At 42.8% G+C, this 26,762-nt stretch overlaps 2 protein-coding genes and 1 non-coding gene across 3 annotated transcripts in view; 2 read left to right on the top strand and 1 right to left on the bottom strand.

Moving 5' to 3' along the window:
• LOC117981627 (uncharacterized) overlaps positions 1–26,762 on the bottom strand; it is an 85,770-nt gene that overhangs the window by 50,353 nt on the left and 8,655 nt on the right. The window lies entirely within an intron of this gene.
• On the top strand, positions 6,762–6,866 carry LOC112440917 (small nucleolar RNA U13). Its single transcript, XR_003028905.1, has one exon. It is a non-coding gene; the product is annotated as a small nucleolar RNA U13 (small nucleolar RNA).
• Positions 8,816–25,324, top strand: MLANA (melan-A). The gene is made up of 4 exons (XM_003823383.5): positions 8,816–8,979; positions 13,984–14,080; positions 23,375–23,488; positions 25,130–25,324. The coding sequence occupies exons 1-4, from the start codon at positions 8,903–8,905 to the stop codon at positions 25,196–25,198; spliced, it is 357 nt and encodes a 118-aa protein (XP_003823431.1). The 5' UTR covers positions 8,816–8,902; the 3' UTR covers positions 25,199–25,324.

The following is a 26,762-nucleotide window of genomic DNA, read 5'->3' as shown; positions in this document are numbered from 1 at the left end:
ACCTGGAAGGTCATCCATTAATTCTTGCTACCTGTATCCCACAAAACAACTTAATCCTATTCCTTCTTCTTCTTCTTCTTCTTCTTTTTTTTTTTTTTTTGAGACAGGGTCTTGCTCTTTCACACAGGCTGGAGTGTAGTGGTGCAATCATAGCTCACTACAACCTCATTCTTGTGGGCTCAGGTGATCCTCTCACCTCAGCCTCCTGAGTACCTGTGACCACAGGTGCGCACCAACATGCCTGGCTAATTTTATTTTTTTGTACAGACAGGTTCTCACTATCTCTCTATGCAGCCCAGGCTGGTCTTGAACTCCTGGACTCAAGCAACCCTCTCACTTCAGCCTCCCAAACTGCTGGGATTACAGGCATGAGCCACTGCACCCACCCCCTATTCCTTCTTAGGGACAGGCTTGCTCATATTTTTCTATAGTTTTGGGGACACCTTCATAACCTCCCATTAATTTTCTTAAGTAGCCAGAGTTTCTGTTGCTCACAGCCAAAGAACCTGGACTGACACAAGGGTTTGCTCCATGCCAGACACACTAGGCCTCACCCTCCCTGAGAGAAAGAATTATTAGGTTTACATTTTGCAGATAAAGAGACTGATGTTGACAGTCTTACACACCAAAAACACACGGCCAGTCAATGCTGGAGCAAGCATTTAAATCAAAATCAGAACCCAGAGTGCAGTCTCTCTCCTTTTTGTCCCTTCATATCACCAATCCAGAGCCCTGCCATTCAGGTATAAGCTGCTGCTTCTAGATCTCACATTGGTATGATTTACAGTTTACACAATGTTTTCACACACAATAGCACAGGTAATCCTCATGGCCACCTGGGAGGTAGATATCTTCATGACACGGGAAAATAGATTTACTGCAAGTCTGGTCAACCCACTTTTTTCCCTGCTTAAAACCGTTCTGTGACTCAACACAGCCTACAAGATCAGTCCAAAGGCTCAGCGTGGTATTCCAGGCCCTGTGGCGCCCAGGACCGGGGCCTCAGGCCTGCCACTCCCTTTCTTGCACTTGGAGCTCCAGCCATATGGAACGACTCACAATTCCCTGAAGCTCACCAGACCGGTCTGGGGCCCTGAGCCCTAAACCACTGGGATGTCACCTTCCCGTCCTCACCCCGAGTTATGGTTGGTGAATGCCTACTTAACTTCCACTGGACTGGCCTTCATCTCATGCCTATGAAGGTGATCCCTACTTACCTTCCAGACACAAACACAGCCCATCTTCCTCTCAAGCCTCTTCTGTACCAATACCCCCACTGTACCCTAGACAAGAATCTGGGGTGGCTCTACCATTATTAGATATTGTAGATATTGTAGTGGTGTTGCCTCTTCAATATTTTTCCACCCCAAAGGTCATTTTAATCCATTCCTGTAATCTCAACCTTCCTGTGACTAGTCACAAATGGCCATGGGATTTACTACGTTTCTGATTTATTGGTGCTCTTCTCTGCTCACCTGCGAGACTTGGGCCATGTTCTCAAGACTTCAGCCAGCTCTGTGCCCGTGTTCACCTGGAACCCCTTTCCTAATAGAGCCCGGGAACTAATGAAGCCTCCTTTGCTGCTTCCTGAGAGGGAGCCACACTCAAGGCCAGCCCGAGGCCAGCAGGCCACAGCTCTTGCTCTCGGGTGTCTGAGGGAGGAGGGAGTCCCTGTGGTCCTCCATTTCCTCCACCGTCCTGGCTGCTGGGGCTTCCCCTTTCGACCCCTGCCTAGCCATGCCTCGATTCTATTCCCTTCTCTACCTCGCCACTATCCCCTCACCATCAGAACCTCTCTGTCCTGGGTCTCTTTACATCACAGCAAGCGCTTGTTAGCTGATTAACAATTAGCCATGGCCATGAGTTCATAGGCTCACCCCAAGGGCTGGGCACCCCCTCCGAGCTGTTTGTACATTCACAGGGAATTCGCAGAAACACTAGCCTTTCTCAATGAACAACTTGCCAGGCACTGTGCTAGATGAGTTGACATATGTTATCTCATTTTTTTTTTCAGTTTCATTCTCGTTGCCCAGGCTGCAGTGCAATGGCTCGATCTCAGCTCACTGCAACCTCCACTTCCCAGGTTCAAGTGATTCTCCTACCTCAGCCTCCTGAGCAGCTGGGATTACAGGCATGCGCCACCACGCCCGGCTAATTTTTTTGTATTTTTAGTAGAGACAGGTTTTCTCCATGTTGGTCAGGCTAGTCTTGAACTCCTGACCTCAGGTGATCTGCCCACCTCGGCCTCCCAAAGTGCTGAGATTACAGGCATGAGCCACCGCGCCCGGCCCATATGTTATCTCATTTAATTCTCACAGCAATTCTGTAATTATTCCCTATTCCTATGTTGCAGATGAAGACGGAATAGCTCAGAAAGGTTAATTAACTTGCTCAAGGTCTCACAGATAATAATGAGAGCTGGGATTCAAGGCACCTGTGAGGCTTACGGGGTGAGGACTCAGTAGTGACTGGGATGTGGCCTTGCCTTCTCTGCCTTCTGAAGAGCCAGTTCTGTTTGTTCAGCTCCTCCTATGAAAGGGCAACAGGACTTTCTGGGATTTTCAGGCATAACCCTGAAGTTCAGGTAGAAGTTGTTTTCCCCAAATCTTTTGAGCCAGGGGCTTGTAGCCTTCCCAAAAGGGAACACAGTGGACGCATGGCTAGCGGGGACTGAAAGCGGAAGCCCGAGCAGCCGGCTACAACCCTCATTTATAGCAATACCTCTGCGGGGTGTGTGAGATCAAAAGCTCACAATATTGTGGGGAGCACTGAAGAGGGCCTAAGCCCCAAGCAGGATGAGTCAAGAGGATTCTGGCTCCTGAGCACTGTAAGCAGATGCCAAAGAGGCATCTCTGGCCCCTTCATGAGGTGGGCCTGTGGTGCCAGGCGGCCAAGCCCACTAGGTGGCAGCAGAGAACCAGTCAGTGGCCAGCGAGGTCTAGCAGGTACAAATCCTAACCCTGGGGCTGGTGTGGGCGCTGAGCTGCCTCACAGTAACAGTTCACACTATGGTTGCTAGGCGTATTCTGTGCCACGTGCTGTACCAAGCACTTCCAACAGGATCTCGTTTAACTCTCACCATGAACCTATGAAGCAGATGCTGCTATTATCCCTTCCATTTCAGATGCATGCACTGGGGCTTTCAGAGGTTTGAAATCTGCCCAAGGTCACACACACTGAAGAGATGAAGTGCAGGTGGTTTGGACTCTAGAGCTCCTGCTGTTAGTTTGGGACTATATTGCCAGGGGAGAAAAGGAAGCCACTTGGAAGTGTTGAAAATGAAGGCAGGTAGGGCCTGACTTGGGCTGGCTTTGGTGTGGACTCTGAGGCCCAAGGCCAGCTCAAAAACAGAGACTAAGAACCTAGTTAGACGGAACTTCTAGGGGGCTTCCAGGAAACAGGATGTGGTAGGTTTTTCAAGTTGAGGTGCCCAGGGAACCCTTATTTGAAGAAGCGATAGCCAGCTTATCCTGTTCACATAACCCTGAAAGGGCCAGGCACCTCAGAAGCTGCAAACCACTCAAAGACCCAAAGGGATGCCTGTGAAAGAGCTGGTCAGGTCTCCCTCGTTGAGCTCAAAGAACAAACAAGGGCCAGGTGCGGTGGGTCGCGTCTGTAATCCCAGCACTTTGGGAGGCAGAGGTGGGCGGACCACTAGAGGTCAGGAGTTCGAGACCAGCCTGGCCAACATAGCAAAATCCTGTCTCTACTAAAAATACAAAAACTAGCTGGGCATGGTGGTGCATACCTGTGGTCCCAGCTACTTAGGAGGCTGAGGCAGGAGAATCGCTTGAACCCAGGAGGTGGAGGTTGCAGTGACCCGACATCACACCACTGCATTCCTGCCTGGGCAACAGAACAAGACTGTCCCCCAACCCACCCACCAAAAAAAATCTCAAACAAGCTGGAGAGCATGTTCCCAGACTGGCCATTGTGTGCCCAGCGTGCTGAGTCTGGTCCTGTAGCATCCTCTGGGGGAGGGGATGATGCCAGCTGCCTGTCATCTCCACCCTGGAAGAATGCCAGGGCACACTCAATCCCCAAGTCAGCTCACATCACCAGAGAACTTGAATGAGACCTGGGAACTTCACCTTGCCCTGAGATCCAGGTCAGTACTCCCTCCTCTGTGGTCTTGCCACCAGTCATACACGGGCCAGGCTATTATAGAACCCAGCTCAGTGCAATGGACTTTTCAGCTCAGAACTGCATCCCTCTTTGTAGACTAGTACTCACCGCTAGGACTTTCTGGGATTTTCAGGCATAACCCTGAAATTCAGGTTGAAGTTGCTCTCCCCAAATCTATTGACACAAGGGGCTTATATCCTTCCCAATTTTTGCACAAAATTCCCTGAGATAGCCTCCACTCTGGGAACTCAGTCTAAGTCATGCTCTATTGTTCTGCCTCAAGGTCTCCAACTGGTTGTTCTTTCTGAAATGCTCTCTCTCCATCTTTTCATGGCTGACTGCTTCTTACCATTTAGGTCTCAGTTTAAATTTTCCCTCCTTTACAGATAGGCTCTCCCTGTCTTGCCTAATAAAGATCAACCCTTCTTTGTTTTCTTTCTCCCTTACCATTTTCAGTGGTGACTATCCAGTATCTGGTGGGTTGGTACTGCCCTTACACAGGACAGCCTTTGTCCATAGCTCACGATGGAAACCAGAAAAATCACAGGATCTGAAAGGAATGGGTCCTCAGGTATTATGGGAAAGGGGACCTTAGAGGTCATTTAATCTAAGTCTTGAGCTGCTAGGACTGTCATATTCTGGTGGGGTTTTTTTTCTTTGTTTGTTCACAATGGCTATGGAGAGCTGGTGAGCAAAGGTGACTGTTGTGTCCCACTGAAATGCTTCTGGGCTGTCCAAGATAGATCATGATGTTAAGTGGAATCAGCTCTGGGGTCAATTATTAAGTGAGTGCAGAAGTAACTGTGATTTTTGCACTGTCGGACTTTGCTGTTTGATATTAAATACATTCTTAAATAAATGTGGTTATGTTATGCATCATTTTAATGGGCATTTCTCACTTTATGTATTTTTGCTAAAGACTTATCACTTGTTCTTTGTTGTATGTTTATTTTAGACTATGGAAATGTTAGACAAAAAGCAAATTCGAGTGATTTTCTTATTCGAGTTCAAAATGAGTTATAAAGCAGCAGAGACAATCTGCAACATCGACAACGCATTTGGCCCTGGAACTGCTAACGAATGTACAGGGCAGTGGTGGTTCAAGAAGTTTTGCAAAGGAAATGAGAGCCTGGAAGATGAGGAGCTGGCCATTGGAAGTTGACAACGACCAGTTGAGAACAATCGTCGAAGCTGATCCTCTTTCAACTACACTAGAAATTGCCGAAGAACTCAACGTTGATCATTCTACAGTTGTTCAGCATTAGAAGCAAATTGGAAATGTGAAAAAGCTCATTTAGTGGTTGCTTCATGAGCTGAGCGAAAATTTAAAAAATGGTCTTTTTGAAGTGTTGTCTTATCTTATTCTACATAACAACAAGGAAGAATTTCTCAATCGAGTTATGATGTACAATGAAAAGTGGATTTTATATGATAACTGGCAATGACCAGCTCAGTGGTTGGTCTGAGAAGAAGCTCCAAAGCACTTCCCAAAGCCAAACTTGCACCGAAAAAAGGTCACGGTCACTGTTTGGTGGTCTCTGCTGGTCTGATCCACTACATCTTTCTGAATCCCGGTGAAACCATTATATCTGAGAAGTATGCTCAGCAAATCAATGAGTTGCACCGAATAGTACAACACCTGCAGCTGGCATTAATCAACAGAAAAAGCCCAATTGTCCATGACAGCACCTGACCACATGTCACACAACCAATGCTTCAAAAGTTGGAATAAATTGGGCTACGAACTTTTGCCTCATCTGCCATATTCACCTGACCTCTCATCAACCGACTACCACTTCTTCAATCATCTTAACAACTTTTTGCAGGGAAAATCCTTCCACAACCAGCAGGATGCAGAAAATGCTTTCCAAGAGTTCATCGAATCTTGAAGCATGAATGTGTATGCTACAGGAATAAACAAACTTATTTTTCATTGGCAAAAATGTCTTCATTGTAATGGTTCCTATTTTGATTAATAAAGGTGTGTTTGAGGCCGGGCGTGGTGGCTCATGCCTGTAATCCCAGCACTTTGGGAGGCTGAGGCAGGTGGATCATGAGGTCAGGAGATCGAGACCATCCTGGCCAACATGGTGAAACCCTGTTTCTACTAAAAATACAAAAATTTGCCAGGTGTGGTGGCGTGCACCTGTAGTCCCAGCTACTCAGGAGGCTGAGGCAGGAGAATTGCTTGAACCTGGGAGGCGGAGGTTGCAGTGAGCTGAGATCCTGCCACTGCACTCCAGCCTGGGTGACAGAGCGAGACTCCATCTCAGAAAAAAAAAATATGTTTGAGCCTAGTTATAATGATTTAAAATTCATGGTCCGACACCGCAATTACTTTTGCACCAACCTAAATGATGTCTAAGTAGGTCATATTCTACCTGCAAAAAGAAAATTTCATCTATCCCTTTCACATAGATGGAAACCCACTATCTCCAGTGGACAGTTAACACCAAAGGCATCACAGAGAACTCATGGAGCTCAGCTGAGGAGGTTTCAGGGATTTTTCTATTTCCTTTTCTTGATTATGAGAGTCTGGGACTAGATGCTCTCCAGACCTGTGCCTAAAGACTCTTCAACCCTTTGAGATGGAGATGAGGGAGGGAATAGGGAACCCAGTTTAGTTTGGATTTCAGATCCTTTTGTGGTTCATAAGCGTGATGATTGGGTTTCCATGTTCACGTTAGATATGCCTCCCTCAAACCTTGTTACAATGACATGGGCACCTTACCTATCTGACATGAGAAAAACAAACGTGGATTTCAGATAAACAAAAAATAACTTTTTTAGTGTATATGTCCCATAGAATATGTGGACATATTTATCCTAAAAATATTGTATGGGACATAGTTGTATTAAGAAACTGTTCATTGTTTATCTGAAGTTCAAATTTAACTGGGCATCCTATATTTTATGTGACATGGCAATCCTATGGAGGAGGGACCAACATTTAAAATAAATGGCTTCCCTAGGATAGAGCACTGGGACTGGGGAAAACAGAGGCCACAGTCAGCTGTGACTTTTTGAAGGAGGGAATAAAGTTGGTTTCTTTCATGCCAATTTAGCAATTACAGACGACCCCGTCAGAAATCTAAACCCGTGACTATCATGGGACTCAAAACCAGGAAAAAAAATAAGTCAAAACGATTAAGAGCCAGAGAAGCAGTCTTCATACACGCGGCCAGCCAGCAGACAGAGGACTCTCATTAAGGAAGGTAAGAGCGTTGCCTTCTCGCCATAATCATAGTCCTCTTCTCCCAGAATAGGATTTGGGAAATTCTGGCTAAGTCCTCTGCCTACCCTCATTGCCCCGCTGATGTGTGACATCAACAGAATTTCTCCGCAACGTCTGTCAGTCTCCAACTTCAGAGGGCTCACAAAGCCTCCTCCTGAATCCTCTCTCAGTCCTCCAAGACTACCAAGAAGAAAAGCAATTATTCAGGATGGCATCTTGCTGGGGAGAAGCAGCCTCCCTGAGGTAGATGTGTTCTCCTGTCACTTAAAGAACCACTTCTCCTGGTCTGAGTAGTAAGAGGCACATTTGCTGTTGCTGCACCATTTGCCAAGGCTCTGAGTTTGAGGTATGGGATGTATTAAAACAATTTAATGAAGAATTAAGATTCCATTCTGTCATTTTGAACACAGGGTTCAGTCCTATATTATTCACTTGAGAGGACTGGTGAGTTTGACTTTCATTTCTTTTTTACAACTGGGAAGGGCAAATTACACATAAAATGTCCCAGCGGAAAGGGGTCATGTGTCGAAATCCCCACTCTTCTGTCTCACCTCTCCCTGTTGTTTTAAACTGGGGCTCATTAATATAATTCTATGGGGATCAGACCTTTGAAATTCATGAGGACAGTAAGAGAGCAGAAAAATACACAATAATAAGGAAAGGAGCTTCCATTATTGGTTTTTAACGAGCGTACTTGAATTACGGCCACTGCAGTTTATGGATATTTTTTGTTGTTCATTTGTATGTGTTATAGTTAGAAAAAAAAAGAATCCTAGCCAAGGGACTTGAACCAGAGAGAAGCAGAAATTGACTTAAGTAGGAAGGGAAACACATTGTTAGATAAAGTCAGGTCCTGGGCTTCCTTGGCTTGTTTTGGGTGGAGTGCCTGGGGACAGGCTGAAGCCCCTGTGTGGGGTGGTTTCCTTTGCTGAAAAGCTGGGCTGGAAGATGTTGTGCTCAGTGCTCAACCTCATGCACCCTCGCGAGGCACAGGCAACGGGTGCTCTGGGAAACACACGTTATGTATCATAGCCTCTGTTTGTCTGTAGGATTGACAATAACTTTGTCAAAGTTATTATTATCCAATAATAACTTTGGAGAAAAATAACTCCTCTTATTTTGTTAGCCACAGCCCTGGGCCAGGGAAGGTGGAGAATCAGTAAAAATGCATTTTGTTTGTTTCTCTAGAAGTTTATGGTGCAGAGTCAAATTGAAGGCAAATGAGGAATATTTTTTCACCAAATAATAACTCAACTTGAAAGTCTTTTTTGCTTTTGTTTGTAGTTTCTTCTTTGAACTTAATTTTCAGTTAGTAGGAGGGGTTAGAAACCTGAGCTATTGCTAAAGCCCTTGATATGAATGAAAGAAGCAGGTGCAAATCCCCTCACAGAGAGAAACCAAAGGGTCCTGGCTATGGATATTGGTCACCTAGCGAGGATGCTGTTGTGGGTCTTTATGAGATGATGAATAGGGTGGCTTTGGATGCATTAATGATGCCCACATGCTCCTTCTGTTAGGTGTCCTGTGCCCTGACCCTACAAGATGCCAAGAGAAGATGCTCACTTCATCTATGGTTACCCCAAGAAGGGGCACGGCCACTCTTACACCACGGCTGAAGAGTAAGTTCAAAACCAGACCCAGCAGGGCTTCCAGTTTGCCGTTTGCTGACACAGCCTGCTGACTTCCACCAGCACATGCCTGCTCATAAATCTCCCTAGTGTTTATCTCCCCAGACAGTAACATCCCTGGCAACAAGGGGAGGAGATTCTGTGCTTCTGTAAGGGGCTCAGTCAAGCTTCTCTGAGGCCAAACAGGCAGGAATATGGGAATGGTATAAGGTTGGATCTTGCCATTTTTGGGTGCACTTTTGACTATTGGGTCTTATCTGTAGGTTCCCAAGTGGAAAAACATCTGTTCAGGATCACAATGCCTCTTTCCTCAATCCTTTTTCTGCCTCCTCCACTCAAATTCCTGAAGGTGGTTTGCAGACAGAATAAAAGTGAGTTGCCAAGGAGCCAGTAAGGATGACGGGCAGGTGTGTGTGACTCCGCCCACAGCCAGACTCGAGAGGACGATGGAGGTCACAGCCTTTGCAGTATAACTTTATCATAAGGAAAGGCATTGGGTATTATGAGTGAATTAAAAATAAGTATTTATATGATTAAGCATTTCTAAATGCTAAGCATTGTATACTGGCGTGAGACACTTGTTTTTATCTTTGAAAAAACTCACAACTTAGTGGGAGAGTTAGGCATGAGATTAATTTCAGCAAATGTAAGTGCGGTAATGAAAACCCAGAGGCTGCAGGGACATATTCTGTATGTGCTGGGAATGGGAAAGGGACATACTCTGTACGTGCTGGGTGGCAGGGGCAGGGGAGGCCCCACCCTCTGCGTGGGACTCTAACAGGACAACACCCTCTTACGTGGTCTGTCCAGAACTCCCTGTGAACCTGCTCTTTCTTTGGAAAGAGCTGTTGAACAATCTTTGTTAACAGTCAACCGCAGGGACCAGCAAGATGTAAAGCCCAACAAAGGCACTGAGGAAGAGTTCAGGCAGACAGCATTTCCTCAGAAGACCCTGGTATAAGATCCTCTAATATCCCTGGCCAATTGGAGATGAGGGCGGCGGTATCCTCTCAGAAAATGTCCTGACAGCAAAAACATACTCTTTGAGGGAGGGGAGCCCATTGCCCGTGCTATTAGTTAGGGTATCGTTTCAGCTTGTGTATAATCACTCAACAGACTCTTTAAAATATACTTTTATGTCTCGTGTAAAAATTCAAGAGTAAAGAGTTCAAGGCCTGTTCGTTTTCTTCTTGCTGGTTACTCCCTTGGGATGTCACTTTTGTCCCCATGGCTGAAGATGTTGTGCCATCACCTCCACATCTTGCCAACAGAAAGCAGGAGGTGAAGGAGAGGCTAGGACCATTCCTTTCAAGGGGCACACGTCACTTCTGCTTATTGCTCCACCCCCCGCCCCCCGCCCCGTGGCACCCACCCTGGTGGGTATCATTCTTGCTGTGTTGTAAATGAAGAAAGGTTTAGAGAAATTAGGAAATGTGTGGCCAGACATGGTGGCGCTGGGATTTAAATCCAGGTCTGTTTGCCTCCAGAGTCCATGCTCTTAAGTGTTATGCTGCAGGCCAGCAGAGGCAAATATTTGCACAATCCCATCCAACGAGAGGCTAGGGCAGAGGTCAGCATCTCTCAGTGTGAAGCTGGAGGCTGATGCTAGTCAGCTCAGTAGGCTGAAAGTGGAGTTGTCCTTTGCCATGTAGGGCCATCACGCCCAGCTGGGGAACCTCATAGCCAGGTGTACCCACAACCTGAACAAGGTAACTTTCAGGGTCTAGTCAGGAAGGAACCAACTAGATGGTTCAACATAGAGACTTTAATATAAGAAGCTGGTTAAACAGGCATGGGACTGAGACTGAGGAGGCAAAGAAGGCATCGGGGCAACCAAGGCTGTACCCACAGAATGCTGCTTCTACCCCCGTGTCTGGGGGAACAAATGGAAGGGTGAGGCCATCAGGACCTAGAGTTGGGAGGAGGGACGCCACAGAAATGGGACCCAGATCTCTAAGGAGAGATTTTTGTTTGGCTGGTTCTGGTGTCTCAAGAGCTTAGAAGTGAGGGGCATGAATCAAATACTCAGGCCTCTGAGGTCAGCCAGTGCTCTGCTGGGGAGGGGCATAATGAAGCTGGCTCTGACAATGCCGGAAAACGAGCTGGTGCTTGGCATATACAGACAATGTGAGCATTGCTGGGGTGATCCTGACAGGAGCCAGAAGCACACTGGAAGGAGCTGCTCCTTCTTGATGCCCCAGGTTTGTAGGCACCCTCTAGAGTACTCTAATGGGAGCCAGTGGGCAAAGGAGAAATGGCATTTGCAGAGTCCAGTCCCAGCATCACAGAGCAGAGCATAGAAAGGTAGGTTTGGAGTTGAGGGACAATGGCTTAATAAAGGGCAAAGGGGGTTATGACCACTATCATGTGAAAGAACCCCTTGACTGAAGGCACAAGCTTTCTGTGTCTTGCAACCTGAATGACGTGCATAAGCAGGGTCAGGTGGGTTATATGACATTTTCCTTGAGAACAGGAGGGAGCCTCTGGATTCCAGCACAAAAGAAAAATACCCACTCAACCCGTATGCGTGGGAGCTATCCTTTAAAGAGAAAGTAATTCCTTTTGACATTTTGCTGTCTGTAGAAGGGTCAGATGGCCAAAGCTTCCAGCACAATGAAACACTTAACTTCAGTCTGTGAGTGTAGGAACCCCTGAATACATGGAACATCATCATCTTGTGCAGGTACTGAAGGAGATCGGTCCAGAAAATAAGTAACTGCACATGGCCACCAATGTCAAAAGTCATTCCTCTCATGAAAAGTCCCTGCCCCCATTGCTGTTTGTTTAAATAGGTGCGATGGAGGTAGGGGAATGGGGCCATCTTCTTTTTTTTTTTTTTAATTTTTTTGCATAAAATCCAGATCCTGCACAATGGGGCAATCTTCATTAAAACAATGCATCCCTAAGATCTGAGAATATTTATCCTTCTCACAATTGTGCCAGCAGGTGGAATGAAGAATGATGCAAAATAAGTTCCCACATCCAGCCAAGAAGGACTACATACCTGCTTTGGGTATTATGTATCTCTTTGAAACCTCAGTGGAGAGCAGTTCTCACAGTTGGGTGGACACAAGTCATCCATGGAACTTGTTAAAATGCAGATTTCTAGGTGCTGCCACCTAAGAGGCTGATTGGGTAGGCCAGGGGTGGAGTCCTATGATCTGCACCTTAACGTGCATCTCAGGTGATTCTGCTGCAGGTGGTATTTGGAAGATACTCTGAGGCACCCTGCCAAGCAGGGCAGTGGGTTCTTCCAATGTGTCAGGCATACCCTGGTGCTTTTCGCTCTCAGTCACTTGGGCATGTTGTGAGTACCACGTGACCATGCATAAAGTGCTGGAACAGAGCTCTGTCTGTGTCAAGATGTTCAAGTGGATGCCACAGGGTAAAATGAGAGCACAGGCATGTTGGGAGTTGAATCAGCTGCCTTCAGTCACGAGAACACACTGAACACTCCTTGTGACAGCTTCAGTTCAGGAAAGAGTGACTCTGCAGGAAAAGCACTGGCCTGGGAGACCTGGATCTGGCCCAAATTCTGGTGCTCACTTGCTTGGTCTCCAGTTCCAGTTGCTGTGAATGTTGGTTCTGCCACTTACTGGTTGTGCAGCCCTGGGCACTTGACCAGCATAATGTCAGCTGTAAAATGAACATCATTCCTAACTCCGAGGACTGTGGTTAGGATGAAATAAAAGCATATATGTGGGGGTGCCTAGCCCAGTGCCTGGCACAAATTGGTGCTCAATGAATGGTAGTCACTATGGTTATGGTAATGTTGATGAATCTTCATAGGTCTCAGCTTCCTGATCTATAAAGTGGGTGGACTGACCTACATAAGTCAGAGTTTCCATCTAGCACTGTCATCCCATGGTTTGCTCTATCCTGTTTGGAGACGGACAGGATAAGCTTGATGTCTCCTCAGCCTTGAGACAGAAGTTGTCCAGTAGATGGTACTGAGCAAAAGTCTCTCCAGCAGAAGCCTTAGTTAAACCTTGCTTCTCTTGTAGCTGCTCAGTCTCTTATAAGTCACTCAGCTCTGCAGAAACTTTCTTAGCGAGTTGACAACCACAGATAACAGAGTCAGTTCTGTCGATTTTGATCATGCTGTGATCAGGCAGATGTGAGCTAATTGATGATGCTTCCCGGAGTGAACAGCTCCAGGCCCTGTTTCCAGGGTCTTTGTGGTAACTTTGTGGTAACTGTAATGCTTCCCAGGGGTCACTGAACACAGGGCCCAAGAGGCTGATGTAGACCCCCAGATTGGCACCCTGCTGCTTAGACAAGATCCTTCTCAATAAGTAATGCCACAGCTTTGCTGTAGGTTCAGCCCAGACACTTCTCCCTAGGGCTGCAAGGAGCAAAGCGGGGAGTTTAGGGAAGGGAGGGCACGAACATAATTGAGACGGATTCAGGTTCAAATCCAACCTCTGTTTTGTGCTAGCTCTGTATGATCACCAGCGAGTCATGTATCCTCTGCCTTTTATTTCCTCTTCTGTGAAAATAGAGGATGATAAATTGTGTCTACCCTCCAGTGTTGATGTGAGAATTGAATAAGCTAATGAATGTTTAGCACAGCACCTGGCTTTTAGTACATGAGTCAGTGTTAATTTCTATTTTCTCTTTGTGGGCTGAGTTGGAGAAAATGTTTTAAAACAGCCTGATGAGAAGAAAAGACAATTTAGCCCCAATAAATACATTGTCCACATAAAGACCAGTTGCTATGGCACTTCTCGTACCTGGAACTTGGGTGCCTGGGCTATGCCAATTAGCAGCGTTCCTGTGGGCACACACTTGAGAGGCTCCTAAAGACCTGTGTTAGATCCAGGTGCTGGAGGCCTGGTGGGGTGCCCAGTGTGGGAGGTGGGAAACTACTTGGACACTGGGAGATGCTGCTCTGGGTCGTCAAAGTCCATATGAAGAGGAAGACTGATTTATGCTTCATCATAATGTAGAACAATGTTTCATTGACAAAGTGGATTTGTCTATCTCTTGGGCCAGGGCCGCTGGGATCGGCATCCTGACAGTGATCCTGGGAGTCTTACTGCTCATCGGCTGTTGGTATTGTAGAAGACGAAATGGATACAGAGCCTTGATGGTTGGTAAAGTTCCCACTGCTGAAATCCCTCCAGGTCCAGGGCCCTCTTTCCAGTTCTTTCCTCTGAATCTCTGGAGAGTCACATAATTGCCTCATTATAACCTTCACCTCTGATTCCGGCTTCTGATGCCTCTTTCGCTACATTGTACTTTGGCAACTCTACCTTTGCCTCTGCTCAGGCATGAACCTCAACCAGGAACTTGCCCTGTGTCTTAGTCTGTGACTATAACATAATACGAGAGACTGTAATTTATAAATAAATGAAATTCATTTGGTTTACAGTTGGGAGGCTGGGAACTCCAAGATCTAGGGGCCACACCTGGTGAGGACTTCTTGCTGTGTCATATCATAGTGGAAGGCATCACATGGGCAAGAGAGTGAGAGAGCAAGAGGGAGCTGAACTCATTTTTTTTTTTTTTCTTGAAACAGGAAATCCTGGGATGGAGTGCAGTGGTGATCATGAGTCACTGTAGCCTTGACCTCCTGGGCTCAAGCCATCCTCCTGTCTCAGCCTCCAGAGTAGCTGGGACCACAGGCACGTGCCACCACACCGGCTAATTAAAAAAAACCTTTTTTTTGTAGAGACAAGGTCCCACTATGTTGCCCAGGCTGGTCTCAAACTCCTGGGCTAAAGTGATCCTGCCTCGGCCTCCCAAAGTGTTGGGACTACAAGTGTGAAACACTCCACATATGGCCCAAACTCACTTTTATAACCAACCTACTTTTGCAATAACAAACACACTCCTGTAATAACAACATTAATCCATTCATGAGGACAGAGCCCTTGTAACTTAATCACCTCTTAAAAGTCCTACCTCTTACCATTGTTGCATTGGGGATTAAGTTTCCAATACACGAATTTTGGGGGACACATTCAAACTATAGCACCTGTCTCTTTGGTTCTACTCATAGCAGACTTGGGTACCTGGATGTTGTGTGTAGCTAAGCACTGACGGTTTATAGGGCACAGGGGAAGGGGTTTGAGGTTCCCTTATAGCAAACAGGAGTATATTAGACACCTCAGGTTTTACCACTTCTGGGAATTCTTGCTGGTTCTGTTACTCCACTTTGTGACCTGCTCTTCCTACTTTTCTTCTTCACCCCTTTCCTCACTGGTTACCTGTGAATTCCAAGTTCTTCTGACTCTACACTAAGCATCCCAGGATATCATCAGTGCGATGAGGAAACCATCCTTCCTGCATCAGCACAAAGGGTCACTTGTGTGTTTTTTAACAGGCTGCATCCTTCTTAGACGGCCAAAGGTTTTAATAGTATTTTTTTCTTCTTTACCCAAATATGCAGGAAGCTAACACAATTACACAATCCAATCTTCTGGTACCAGTATCCTCCATGAATGGGAAACATCAACTGAGTTTATAAGCTATAAAAACTACAGGTTTCAGCAATCTTGCTTAAAGCCAGGTAGCACTTCAGCACTTCAGCACCCGAAGGCATTCTCCATAGATCTCGCTGTCTCTCTTTCTTGTTATTACATATCTGAAAGCTTTTCAGGTTGATGCATAATGGAAAAAAAGTATCTTTCCAAAAGATGTTGGAAAGTCCCATTCCTCATTCAGCAAGCACTTCATTTAGAGGAAAAGGTCCTGTGAAAGAGAGGAGGGTTGGTGTGGGGTGGGGACTGAAGCTTGGCAAGCTGATGAGAAGAAGGTGAGAGATACAACTCTGGATTCTTTCCCTCTTTGCCAAGAAACTTGGGCAGTCTCATGTCTCATGTCTCCTGTTCCCCAATGTCTTTCCAGAGCATAAATACAAATACAAACCATCAAAGGCAAGTCAAGTCTGGGGGCTGACACACCCACCGAGCATAGACCTCTAGTGTGCTGACATCTAGTGGGAAGGAGGAGGAGTTGATGAATCTGAACAAGACTCCAATATTGGAGGAAATACTTGAGGAAAGTCTTGGGTTAGAAAGTTAGGGATAGAATTCCTGCTCATACGGCTGTCCACAACAGGTCAGTAGGGGAGGACTTTAATCTCTGCCATAGAACTCCATTTGTAACTCTAGCATGGGGTTATGACATTGCCTTGTAATTGGCTATTTACTTTTTGCCTCTTCGACCCCTCCGCTTTCCCCTATGTATGAACCACAACAGAGAATATTTCTAACTCATCTTCCTATCTCCAGTGCCTAGCACAGTGCCTGGCACATGGTAGTCACTCAACTGTGTTGCATTAGGACTTAGTCCCATTGTCTGCCATTGAGTTGCTTGGAGACTAGAATTCAACTTCTCCAAGATTCACTAGCTCTATTCTACACCCAGACATGTTGGAAATCTGTGATGTAACACAATGTATATCCATTTTTATTTAACACATATTTTCTTCTATATTTTGATTTCATTAAATATTTGTATATCAAAAACAAAATGTTTAGTCTTTCAAGAAGTAAAGCTATACAAACTCAATATGTTGGTACTCATTTCCTAACTAACTATAATTATTAGCTTGATCCTACTGAACACAAATGCAGTAATTTTTCTTTTCTGCTTCGATGCTCTCATCTTAAATTCATTTAATTGAAAAATAACAGAGAGTCTTAATGTCATGTGCTCAGACACTGTGAACATTTTGCTTGGTAAGTTTCAAATTCAAACTCTATGCCTCCATTCCTCTAGGATTAGATCAGTGGTTTGTAGTTTCTGAGACTTTTTACTGAGAGGGAATCGTGTTTAAATTTCCTGGTTTATTTAATTTCCATATTTATTTTTTAAATTAATATTAAAATCTTATTTTGAGATTTTCATATATCTAGAAAAGCCAGTTTGGAGATCAGCAGTCTAAGAAGTTTAGGCAAAATTATGTAAAATAGTGCATTAAGTATTGCATTTAATTACATAATTACCTCCCTTTCTGTCTTCAGTGATTCTATTTTCATTTTAAAGCAAAGGGATGTAAATGACATTAAATATGAGCTTTTGGCATGTGAATTACTCCACCTTTAACAATCTTCATTAAGCTTGAAATGTCTACTTTTCAACTTCCATTTGTCCACAGAGAGGCTGGTTGGAATTTAGATCTCTTAAAATTTCTCCCTTGGTTAACAATTCCCCTGAGCCCTGGAAAACATCTTTTGAAAGGAAAGGCTGCTTTTTGTAGCAACCTGTTTCTGCAAGAGGAAGTGGGAAATGATTTGTAATAAACTGAACAGTGGTTTTTATATTAACCAGTTTTACATCTTCACTTGGAAGTTCAGGACAAAATACTTTTGATTCTTGGAGAATTTCATGGCCCTTGCTCTCAGCTCAGTCTACACTCATGTGTCAAGGCACTGTGTTTTTCAATGCATGGTCAGTGGTCACCTGCACTGGAATACTTTGGGGTTCTTGCTAAAAGGCAGATTCTGGGATCATCTCTGGTGGTGGGATTCAGGAATCTATATTTTAAAATGTACACCCAGTTTTAATGTAAATACAGAGAACTGGCAGTGAACCGGTAGAGTGGATCATACTCTTAACCTATGGTGAGTGAGAGGCTTAAAAAAAAAAGAAAAAGAAAAAAATGGTAATTGACAAGGGCAGTTTTATTTTTTTTCCCAATCAGTACACCTTTTATATCCTTTTCCAGTTTATTGCATTAGTTATTTGCAACTTCCAGTATGATGCTGAAAAGGAGTGGTGAGACAGGACATCCTTGCTTTGTTCCTGATCTTAGCAGAAAAGCTTCAAGTATGATGTTAACTGTTGATTTTTTGTACCTAGATATTCTTCAGCAAACTTGAGTAAGTTTCCCTTTATCCCTAGTTTATTGAGAGTTTTAAATTATGAATGGGTGTTTGATTTTGTCAAATGCTTTTTCTACATCTATTGATACAATCTTGCAAATTTCTTCTTTAGTCTATTGATGTATCAGAATAATTCATTTCTCTTTTTCTTTCTTTCTTTTTTTTTTTTTTTTTTTTTTTGAGATGGGGTCTCATTCTGTCACCCAGGCTGGAGTGCAGTGGCTCAATCTCAGCTTACTGTAACCTTCACCTCCCAGGCTCAGGTGATCCTCCCACCCCAGCCTTCCAAGTAGCTGGGACCACAGGTGTAAGCCACCACGCCTGGCTAAATTTTTTTGTATTTTTTTGTATTTTCGGTAGAGACGGGGTTTCACCATGTTGCCCAGGCTGGTCTCAAACTCCTGAGCACAAGCAATCCACCTGCCTCAGCCTCCCAAATCCCTGCTGGGATTACAGGCGTGAGCCACCACGCCTGGCCTGATTTCTCAATATTGAACCAGGTTTGCATACCTGGGATAAATCCTACTTTGTCATGGTATGTAATTCCTTTTATACATTGTTAGTTTGACTTGCTAATATTTTGTTGAGATTTTTTGCATCTGTATTCATGAGTGATATTGAGCTGTAGTTTTCTCTTTTTGCAATATCTGTCTGGTATTAGGGTAATGCTGGCCTCATAGCAATGAGTTACAAAGTATTCCCTTTGCTTCTATCTTCTGAAAGAGGTTATAGAGAATTGGTATAATATCTTTCTTAAATGTTTGGTAGAACTCACCACTGAACTCATCTGGGTCTGGTGCTTTCTGTTTTGGAAAGTTATTATTGATTCAATTTTTATAATAGATATAAATCTCTTCAGATGGTCTAGTTCTTCTTGCGTGGATTTTGACAGATTGTGTCTTTCAAAGAATTGTTACATTCACCTAGGTTTTCAAATTTGTGAGCATAGTTCATAGTATTCCTTGCTTATCCTTTTCATGTCCATTATTATTTCTGATAATAGTAGTTTGTGCCTTCTTTTTATTTCTTAGCCTGGCTAAAGGCTTATCAATTTTATTGATCTTTTCCCAGAATCAGCATTTGGTTTCATTGATTTACTCTACTGACTTTTTTTTCTTTCTTTCTTTCTTTCTTCTTTTTTTTCTAGAGACAGGGTCTCATTCTGTCACCCAGACTGGAGTGCAGTGGCACAATCATAGCTCACTGTTACCTTGAACTCCTGGGCTCAAGCAATCCAATCCTCCTGGCTCAGCCTCCTGAGTAGCTAGGACTACAGCTAGCTACCATAGTAGCTAGGATTATAGCATGTGCCTCCAGGTCTGATTAATTTTCTTTTTTTTTTTTTTAATTTGTAGAGACAGAGACTCACTATGTTGCTCTGGTTGGTCTCAAACTCCTGGCTTCAAGCAGTCCTCCTGCCTTGCCCTCCCAAAGTACTGGCATTATAGGCATGAGCCATTGTGCTCTGCTGATTTCTTGTTTTCAATTTCATTGATTTCTGCTCTAATTTTTATTTTTCCGCTTACTTTGGATTTAATTTGCTGTTCTCTTTATTTTCCTAAGGTGAAAGCTTAGATGACTGATTTTAGATCTTTCTTCTTCTCTAATATACACATTCAATGTCATACATTTCCCTCTAAATACTGCTTGCACTGCTAAGCAGTATCCCACAAATTCTGATATCATACTTTAATTTCATTTAATTCAAAATATATTTAAATTTCTCCTGAGATTTCTCCTTTGACTCATGTGTTATGTAGAAATGTGTTGTTTAATCTCCGAGTGTTGGGAATTTTTCAGTTATCTTTCTGTATTGATTTCTGCTTTAATTCTATTATAGTCTAAGGGCAAACATTGTATAATTTCTATTCTTTTAAATTTGTTAAGATGTGTTTTGTGGCCCAGAATGTGGTTTATCCTGGTGAATGTTCTGAGCTTGAGAAGAAAGTGTATTCTGTTGTCGTTGGATGAAGTAGCCTACAGATGTCTATTATATCTAGTTAATCGAAGATTTTGTTGAGTTACACTTTGTCACAGTATATAATTCCTTTTATATATTGTTAGATTTGATTTGCTAATATCTTGTTGAGTTTTTTTGCATCTATATTTATGAGAGATAACGAATTGTCGTTTTCTTTTCTTGTAATATCTTTGTTTTTGATATTAGGGTAATGTTGGCCTCATACAATGAGTTAGTACTTACTGATTTTTTACCTGCTGGCTTTGTGTTATTTCTGATAGAGAGATGTTGAAGCCTCCAACTGTAACTCCAACTTCATAGTGGATGCAACTATTTTTCCTTGCAGTTCTATCAGTTTTTATCTCATGTATTTTGATGCTGTGTTCTTAGGTACATGCAATGTTAGGTGTTGTTATGTCTTCTTGGAGAATGAACACCTTTATCGTTATGTAATATCCCTCTTTATCCCTGATAACTTTCCTTGAAATCTCCTTCTGAAACTAATATAGGAACTCCTACTTTCTTTTCATTAGTGTTAGCATGGTATATCTTTTTCTATGCACTTACTTTTTTTTTTTTTGAGACAGAGTCTCGCTGTGTCACCTAGACTGGAGTGCAGTGGTGTGATCTCGGCTCACTGCAACCTCCACTTCCTGGGTTCAAGTGATCCTCCTGCCTCAGCCTCCCAAGTAGCTGGGATTACAGGTGTGTGCCACCAAGCCTGGCTAAGTTTTGTATTTTTAGCAGAGATGGGGTTTCACCATGTTGGCCAGGCTGGTCTTGAACTCCTGAGCTCAGGCAATCCGCCTGCCTTGGTCTCCCAAAGTGCTTGGGATTACAGGTGTGAGCCACCATGCCTGGCCTCTACCCACTTACTTTTAATGTACATGTATGTGTCTTTATATTTAAAGAGGGTTTCTTGTAGAGAACACATAGTTGGGTCTTGTTTGTTGATCCACTCTGACAATCTATCTTTTAATTGGTGCATTTAGACCATTGATATTCAAAGTAGTTATTGATATAGTTGGATTGATATCTACCATATTGTTACTGTTTTCTACCTGTTGCCTCTGTTCTTTGTTTCTATTTTTCTCTTTACTCTTTTTCTGCCTTTTGTGATTTTCACTGGACATTTTATATGATTCCATTTTCTCTCCTTTCTTGGCATATCAGTTATAATTTTTTCTTTTTGAGATGGAATCTCACTCACTCTGTCGCCCAGGCTGGAGTGCAGTGGCACGATCTCAGCTCACTGCCACCTCTGCCTCCCAGGTTCAAGTGATTCTCCTGTCTCAGCCTCCTGAGTAGCTGAGATTAAAGGTGCATACTACTATGCTCATCTAATTTTTGTATTTTTAGTAGAGACGGGGTTTCATCATGTTGGCCAGGCTGGAACTCGACCTCAACTGATCCACCCACTTGGCCTCCCAAAGTGCTAGGATTACAGGCGTGAGCCACCACGCCCAGTCCAGTTACACTTCTTTTTTTTTTTTTTTTTTGAGACGGAGTCTCACTCCGTTGCCCAGGCTGGAGTGCAGTGGTATGATCTGGGCTCACTGCAAGCTCTGCCTCCCAGGTTCATGCCATTCTCCTGACTCAGCCTCCCAAGTAGCTGGGACTACAGGTGCCCGCTACCATGCCTGGCTAATTTTTTGTATTTTTAGTAGAGATGTCGTTTCACTGTGTTAGCCAGGATGGTCTCAATCTCCTGACCTCGTGATCCACACGCCTTGGCCTCCCAAAGTGCTGGGATTACAGGTGTGAGCCACCGTGCCCGGCCTTATACTTCTTTTTTACTTTTTTTCAGTGGTTTCCCTAGAGTTTGCAATATACATTTACAACTAATTCAAATTCACTTTCAAATAACACTATACCATTTCATAGGCATTATGAGTATCTTAAAATAAAATAATCCTAATTCCTTCCTCCTGTAAACTAAAAACAAAATCCTAAATCCTCCAAACAACTGAATGGACCCCCTCTTCACCAAGGGGACCCCAGGGAAACCTGAAAAACTGAGTCTTGGCCATGACGGGAAGGGAGGTGAGAGATGCCGCATTATACTCCCTCCCTTTTAGAGTTTTAGGTACAACTGACCAGCATTAATTTTAAAATAGAGATTACAGGACTGACAGAAAGAACTCTTTGTGGCAATATCAAATTAGGAACAAGACAATGCAAGGAAAGGGTTAAATCATGCCCCTCAAACCATAAATTTTTTTTTTTTTAATTAACCCCGTATAATGTGGTATACTTTCCAAACTGACTCTGGTATAGCATCACATGACAGATTGCAGACTCCCTTATCTTAAGCATTCCTTTATACTGACTTCAAGTCTTAAGACAGAGCTGAACTCTTTCAACCAGCTGCTAACTAAAGAATACCTAAAACCCACCTGTGACTTGTAAGTCTCTGCTTTGTGATGTCCTGCCTTTTCACGCTGACCCAATGTATACCTTCCGTGTATTGATTTATGATTTTTACCTACAATTCCTGTCTTCCTGAAACATATAAAACCAAATCATAACCCAACCACCTCAGGCACACTTTCTCAGGACCTCTTGAGACTATTCTCCCGGCCATGGTCATTCATATCGGCACAGAATAAACCTCTTTAAAATATTTTGCAGTTTTTTTCTTTCTGTTAACATTCCTTTCCCTTGTATCATTGCTGTTATTAATTTCAAGTGTATATAAGCATACATAATTAAATACATTGTTGCTATTATTCATTTTTGAACAAACTATTATCTGTTAAATCAACTAAGAATAAGATAAATATGTTGGGTGCAGTGGTGCATGCCTATAGTCTCAGCTACTCAGAGGCTGAGGCAGGAGGATTGCTTGAGCTCAGGAGTTTAAGACCAGCCTGGGCAACTTAGCAAGATCATGTCTCTTAAAAAAAAAAAAGAAAGAAAGAAAAACAAAGTTTTAGGAGGCTGAGGCAGGAGTATCACTTGAACCCAGGAGGCAGAGGTTGCAGTGAGCCGAGATCGTGCCATTATACTCCAGCCTGGTCAACAGAGTGAGACTCTGTCTCAAAAAAGAAAAAAAAAAAAGAAAAGAAAAAAAGAGTTTTTATTTTACCTTCACTTATTCCTTCTTGGATGTTCTTCCTTTATGTAGGTACAAGGTTCTGACCTATGTTATTTTCTTTTTCTCTAAAGAACTTCAAATGTTTCCTGCAAGGCAGGTCTACTGGCAATGAATTCCCTCAATTTTTGTTTGACAAAGTCTTTATTTCTGCTTCACTATTGATGGATAATTTCACAAGAGTGTTCCTTTTGTAGATTCACTCTTCTTATCCTTCCCTTCAGAAATATTCTTTGACAAACTATTGGGTCCCAGGTACTGCACTAGAGCTTTACTTCTATTTAATTCCCACAGCAATTCTGAGAGGTAGGTAGGTATTATATTCCTAGATGCAAACTCAGAATTCAGAAGGTAAAGTGATGAGACTGAAGGCACACAGCAAGCAAGTGGCAGAACCTAGATTAAAACTCATTCTTAAAACTTTGGCTTCCTTCTCTTTTCTTTAATGGATTCAGTTACTTCTTCTCACCCACTCACCTTTATCAACTTACATTTCAGGATAAAAGTCTTCATGTTGGCACTCAATGTGCCTTAACAAGAAGATGCCCACAAGAAGGGTTTGATCATCGGGACAGCAAAGTGTCTCTTCAAGAGAAAAACTGTGAACCTGTGGTAGGTTAAGATCCTTCATAAGGGTATTTTCATGAATGGCTGTTTTTAACTCAAGTGAATACAATTATTTCCATTTAAAAAGCAAGGACAATGTGAATGCACTCATTGCCACTGAACTATATATACCTAAAAATGGTTAAAATGGCAACTTTTATGTGTATTTTATGAGAATAAAAAATAAATAATAATAAAAAGCAAGGGAAGTACAGATATTTTCTTAATTGTGTTGTCACATACCCAGTGTTTCCAGGGTCAATAATGAGAGCCCTACATGTAAGATTCAAAGGAAGAATTTAGTCCTGGATACAATATTCTTTTATGTTTTTAGTTATATTTGCCTTTTTAATGGATTCAGATATATACAGAGGGGAGGGATAAAGTACCTATTATTTATTGTATAGAGGTGTGCTGTCTGATGGCTTAGCCACTAGTCACATGGTGCTATTGAACACTTAAAACACAGGAGTTTGAAATAAGATGTATTATAATACATGTCATATTTCAAAAATATTAGTATGTAGAAAAGAAGATAAATGGTTCATTAATGATTTTTATATTGATTCACCTTGAAATAAATATTCTGAAAATATTAGGTTAAATAAAATATTTTAAGATTAATTTTACATGTTTCTTCTTTTAAATGTAGCTACTAGAAATTTTAAAATTACATATGGCTGGACATGGTGGCTCACACCTGTAATCCCAGCACTTCGGGAGGCCGAGGTGGGTGGATCACCTGATCTCAGGAGCTCGAGACCAGCCTGGCAAACATGGTGAAATCCTATCTTTATTAAAAATACAAAAATTAGCCAAGCGTGGTGGTGCATGCCTGTAATCCCAGCTACTTGGGACGCTGAGGCAGGAGAATCACTTGAACCCGGGAGGTGGAGGTTGCAGTGAGCCGAGATAGTGCCACTGCACTCCAGCCTGGGAGACAAGAGCAAAACTCCATCTCAAAAATAAATAAATAAAATAAAATTACATAAGTGGCTTGTACCATATTTCTATTGGACAGCACTAGTACATATACAACACAGCATAATGGTTGAGAGCACTGACTCTGGAGCCAAATTACTGTGTTTGATTCTTAGCTCCACAACTTACTAGTTGTGTGACCATGGGCAAGCGAGTTAACCTCTCTGTGCCCCAGTTTCCCATTCTGTAACATGAAAATAATAAAAACACTCCCAAAATTGTTGTGAGCATTAAATGAAGCCCTGACACATTTGTTCTGGATACAATATCCTCTTGTTTTATATTTGGTAGTTTCAATGTGCCTTTAGACACAATTACAACGATCTCTGTGGTAAAGATGCAATGTATATAGTGCCTGTAAATAGCATTCAATGATTCGTTAGTTAGGGCTTGAGACTTTTACTGTCACGGAAAATCTAGGTATAGCTAAGCTTTTCAGATTTTGGGAACTCCTTAACCCTATTTTTCTCTACTCTTGCCCCCAACAATCAGCCTATATACTTGTGAAATTTAACAATTACTTCATTGGGCAGAAATTATATGGGAACACTTAGAAATTTCAGTCCACAGGGAAAGTATAAATATGTTAACTATTTTAACTTAATCCCTTCCTAGAAACACATACACTGTTGCCAAGCCTATATTCTCCCTTTCTTGTTCTCACAGGTTCCCAATGCTCCACCTGCTTATGAGAAACTCTCTGCAGAACAGTCACCACCACCTTATTCACCTTAAGAGCCAGCGAAGACACCTGAGACATGCTGAAATTATTTCTCTCACACTTTTGCTTGAATTTAATACAGACATCTAATGTTCTCCTTTGGAATGGTGTAGGAAAAATGCAAGCCATCTCTAATAATAAGTCAGTGTTAAAATTTTAGTAGGTCAGCTAGCAGTACTAATCATGTGAGGAAATGATGAGAAATATTAAATTGGGAAAACTCCATCAATAAATGTTGCAATGCATGATACTATCTGTGCCAGAGGTAATGTTAGTAAATCCATGGTGTTATTTTCTGAGAGACAGAATTCAAGTGGGTATTCTGGGGCCATCCAATTTCTCTTTACTTGAAATTTGGCTAATAACAAACTAGTCAGGTTTTCGAACCTTGACCGACATGAACTGTACACAGAATTGTTCCAGTACTATGGAGTGCTCACAAAGGATACTTTTACAGGTTTAAGACAAAGGGTTGACTGGCCTATTTATCTGATCAAGAACATGTCAGCAATGTCTCTTTGTGCTCTAAAATTCTATTATACTACAATAATATATTGTAAAGATCCTATAGCTTTTTTTTTTTGAGATGGAGTTTCGCTTTTGTTGCCCAGGCTGGAGTGCAATGGCGCGATCTTGGCTCACCATAACCTCCGCCTCCCAGGTTCAAGCAATTCTCCTGCCTTAGCCTCCTGAGTAGCTGGGATTACAGGCGTGCGCCACTATGCCTGACTAATTTTGTAGTTTTAGTAGAGACGGGGTTTCTCCATGTTGGTCAGGCTGGTCTCAAACTCCTGACCTCAGGTGATCTGCCCGCCTCAGCCTCCCAAAGTGCTGGAATTACAGGCGTGAGCCACCACGCCTGGCTGGATCCTGTATCTCAGGTAAGACATATAACGCAGTCTAATTACATTTCACTTCAAGGCTCAATGCTATTCTAACTAATGACAAGTATTTTCTATTAAACCAGAAATTGGTAGAAGGATTTAAATAAGTAAAAGCTACTATGTACTGCCTTAGTGCTGATGCCTGCGTACTGCCTTAAATGTACCTATGGCAATTTAGCTCTCTTGGGTTCCCAAATCCCCGTCACAAGAATGTGCAGAAGAAATCATAAAGGATCAGAGATTCTGGAATGGTGTCATTATTTGCATAGCAACATTGCAATTTGTTTTCCTTTGGCTACATCAACGTATCACCTACACTATTATTTATCTAATATTTCTCTTTCAGGCAGCTCATTTAAACTTTTTTTGGCTTTAATTCCTATTGCCATCCTGAGTGGAAAACCAGTATCATTTTCCATAGTAGAGGATAACTATAAAAACGAAGATAATGAAAGTAATTTTTTTAACCTAAGAAAATACTAACGGTCACAGAAAGCTATGAACCTGAGACCTGCTCTCTTTGTCAAACGGAGATTAACAAGGATCAGAGAAAAGTTAAAGGCTGTCTTTGACATAACTGGAAGGCTTACAAGAGTTTTAAAGAAATTACTTTCTCACTATATGATTCATTGCTATTTAACGGTGAGTCAGTAAACCACCTAAAAATCATCTTGCCTCATCAGAAACACTAGTG

Source organism: Pan paniscus, chromosome 11 (genome assembly GCF_029289425.2).
Source record: "Pan paniscus chromosome 11, NHGRI_mPanPan1-v2.0_pri, whole genome shotgun sequence".
Lineage (NCBI taxonomy): Eukaryota > Metazoa > Chordata > Mammalia > Primates > Hominidae > Pan > Pan paniscus.
Note: the sequence above shows the minus strand (reverse complement) of the source record. Positions and strands in the feature narration are given on the sequence as shown.

What these genes read in the sequence shown, in the direction of transcription:
- MLANA (XM_003823383.5), top strand. Translation starts at nt 8,903, where the DNA reads ATGCCAAGAGAAGATGCTCACTTCATCTATGGTTACCCCAAGAAGGGG. An exon ending in ATGGATACAGAGCCTTGATG is followed by an intron (nt 14,081 to 23,374) that starts GTTGGTAAAGTT and finishes CTTACATTTCAG; the next exon opens with GATAAAAGTCTTCATGTTGG. An exon ending in AGAAAAACTGTGAACCTGTG is followed by an intron (nt 23,489 to 25,129) that starts GTAGGTTAAGAT and finishes TTGTTCTCACAG; the next exon opens with GTTCCCAATGCTCCACCTGC.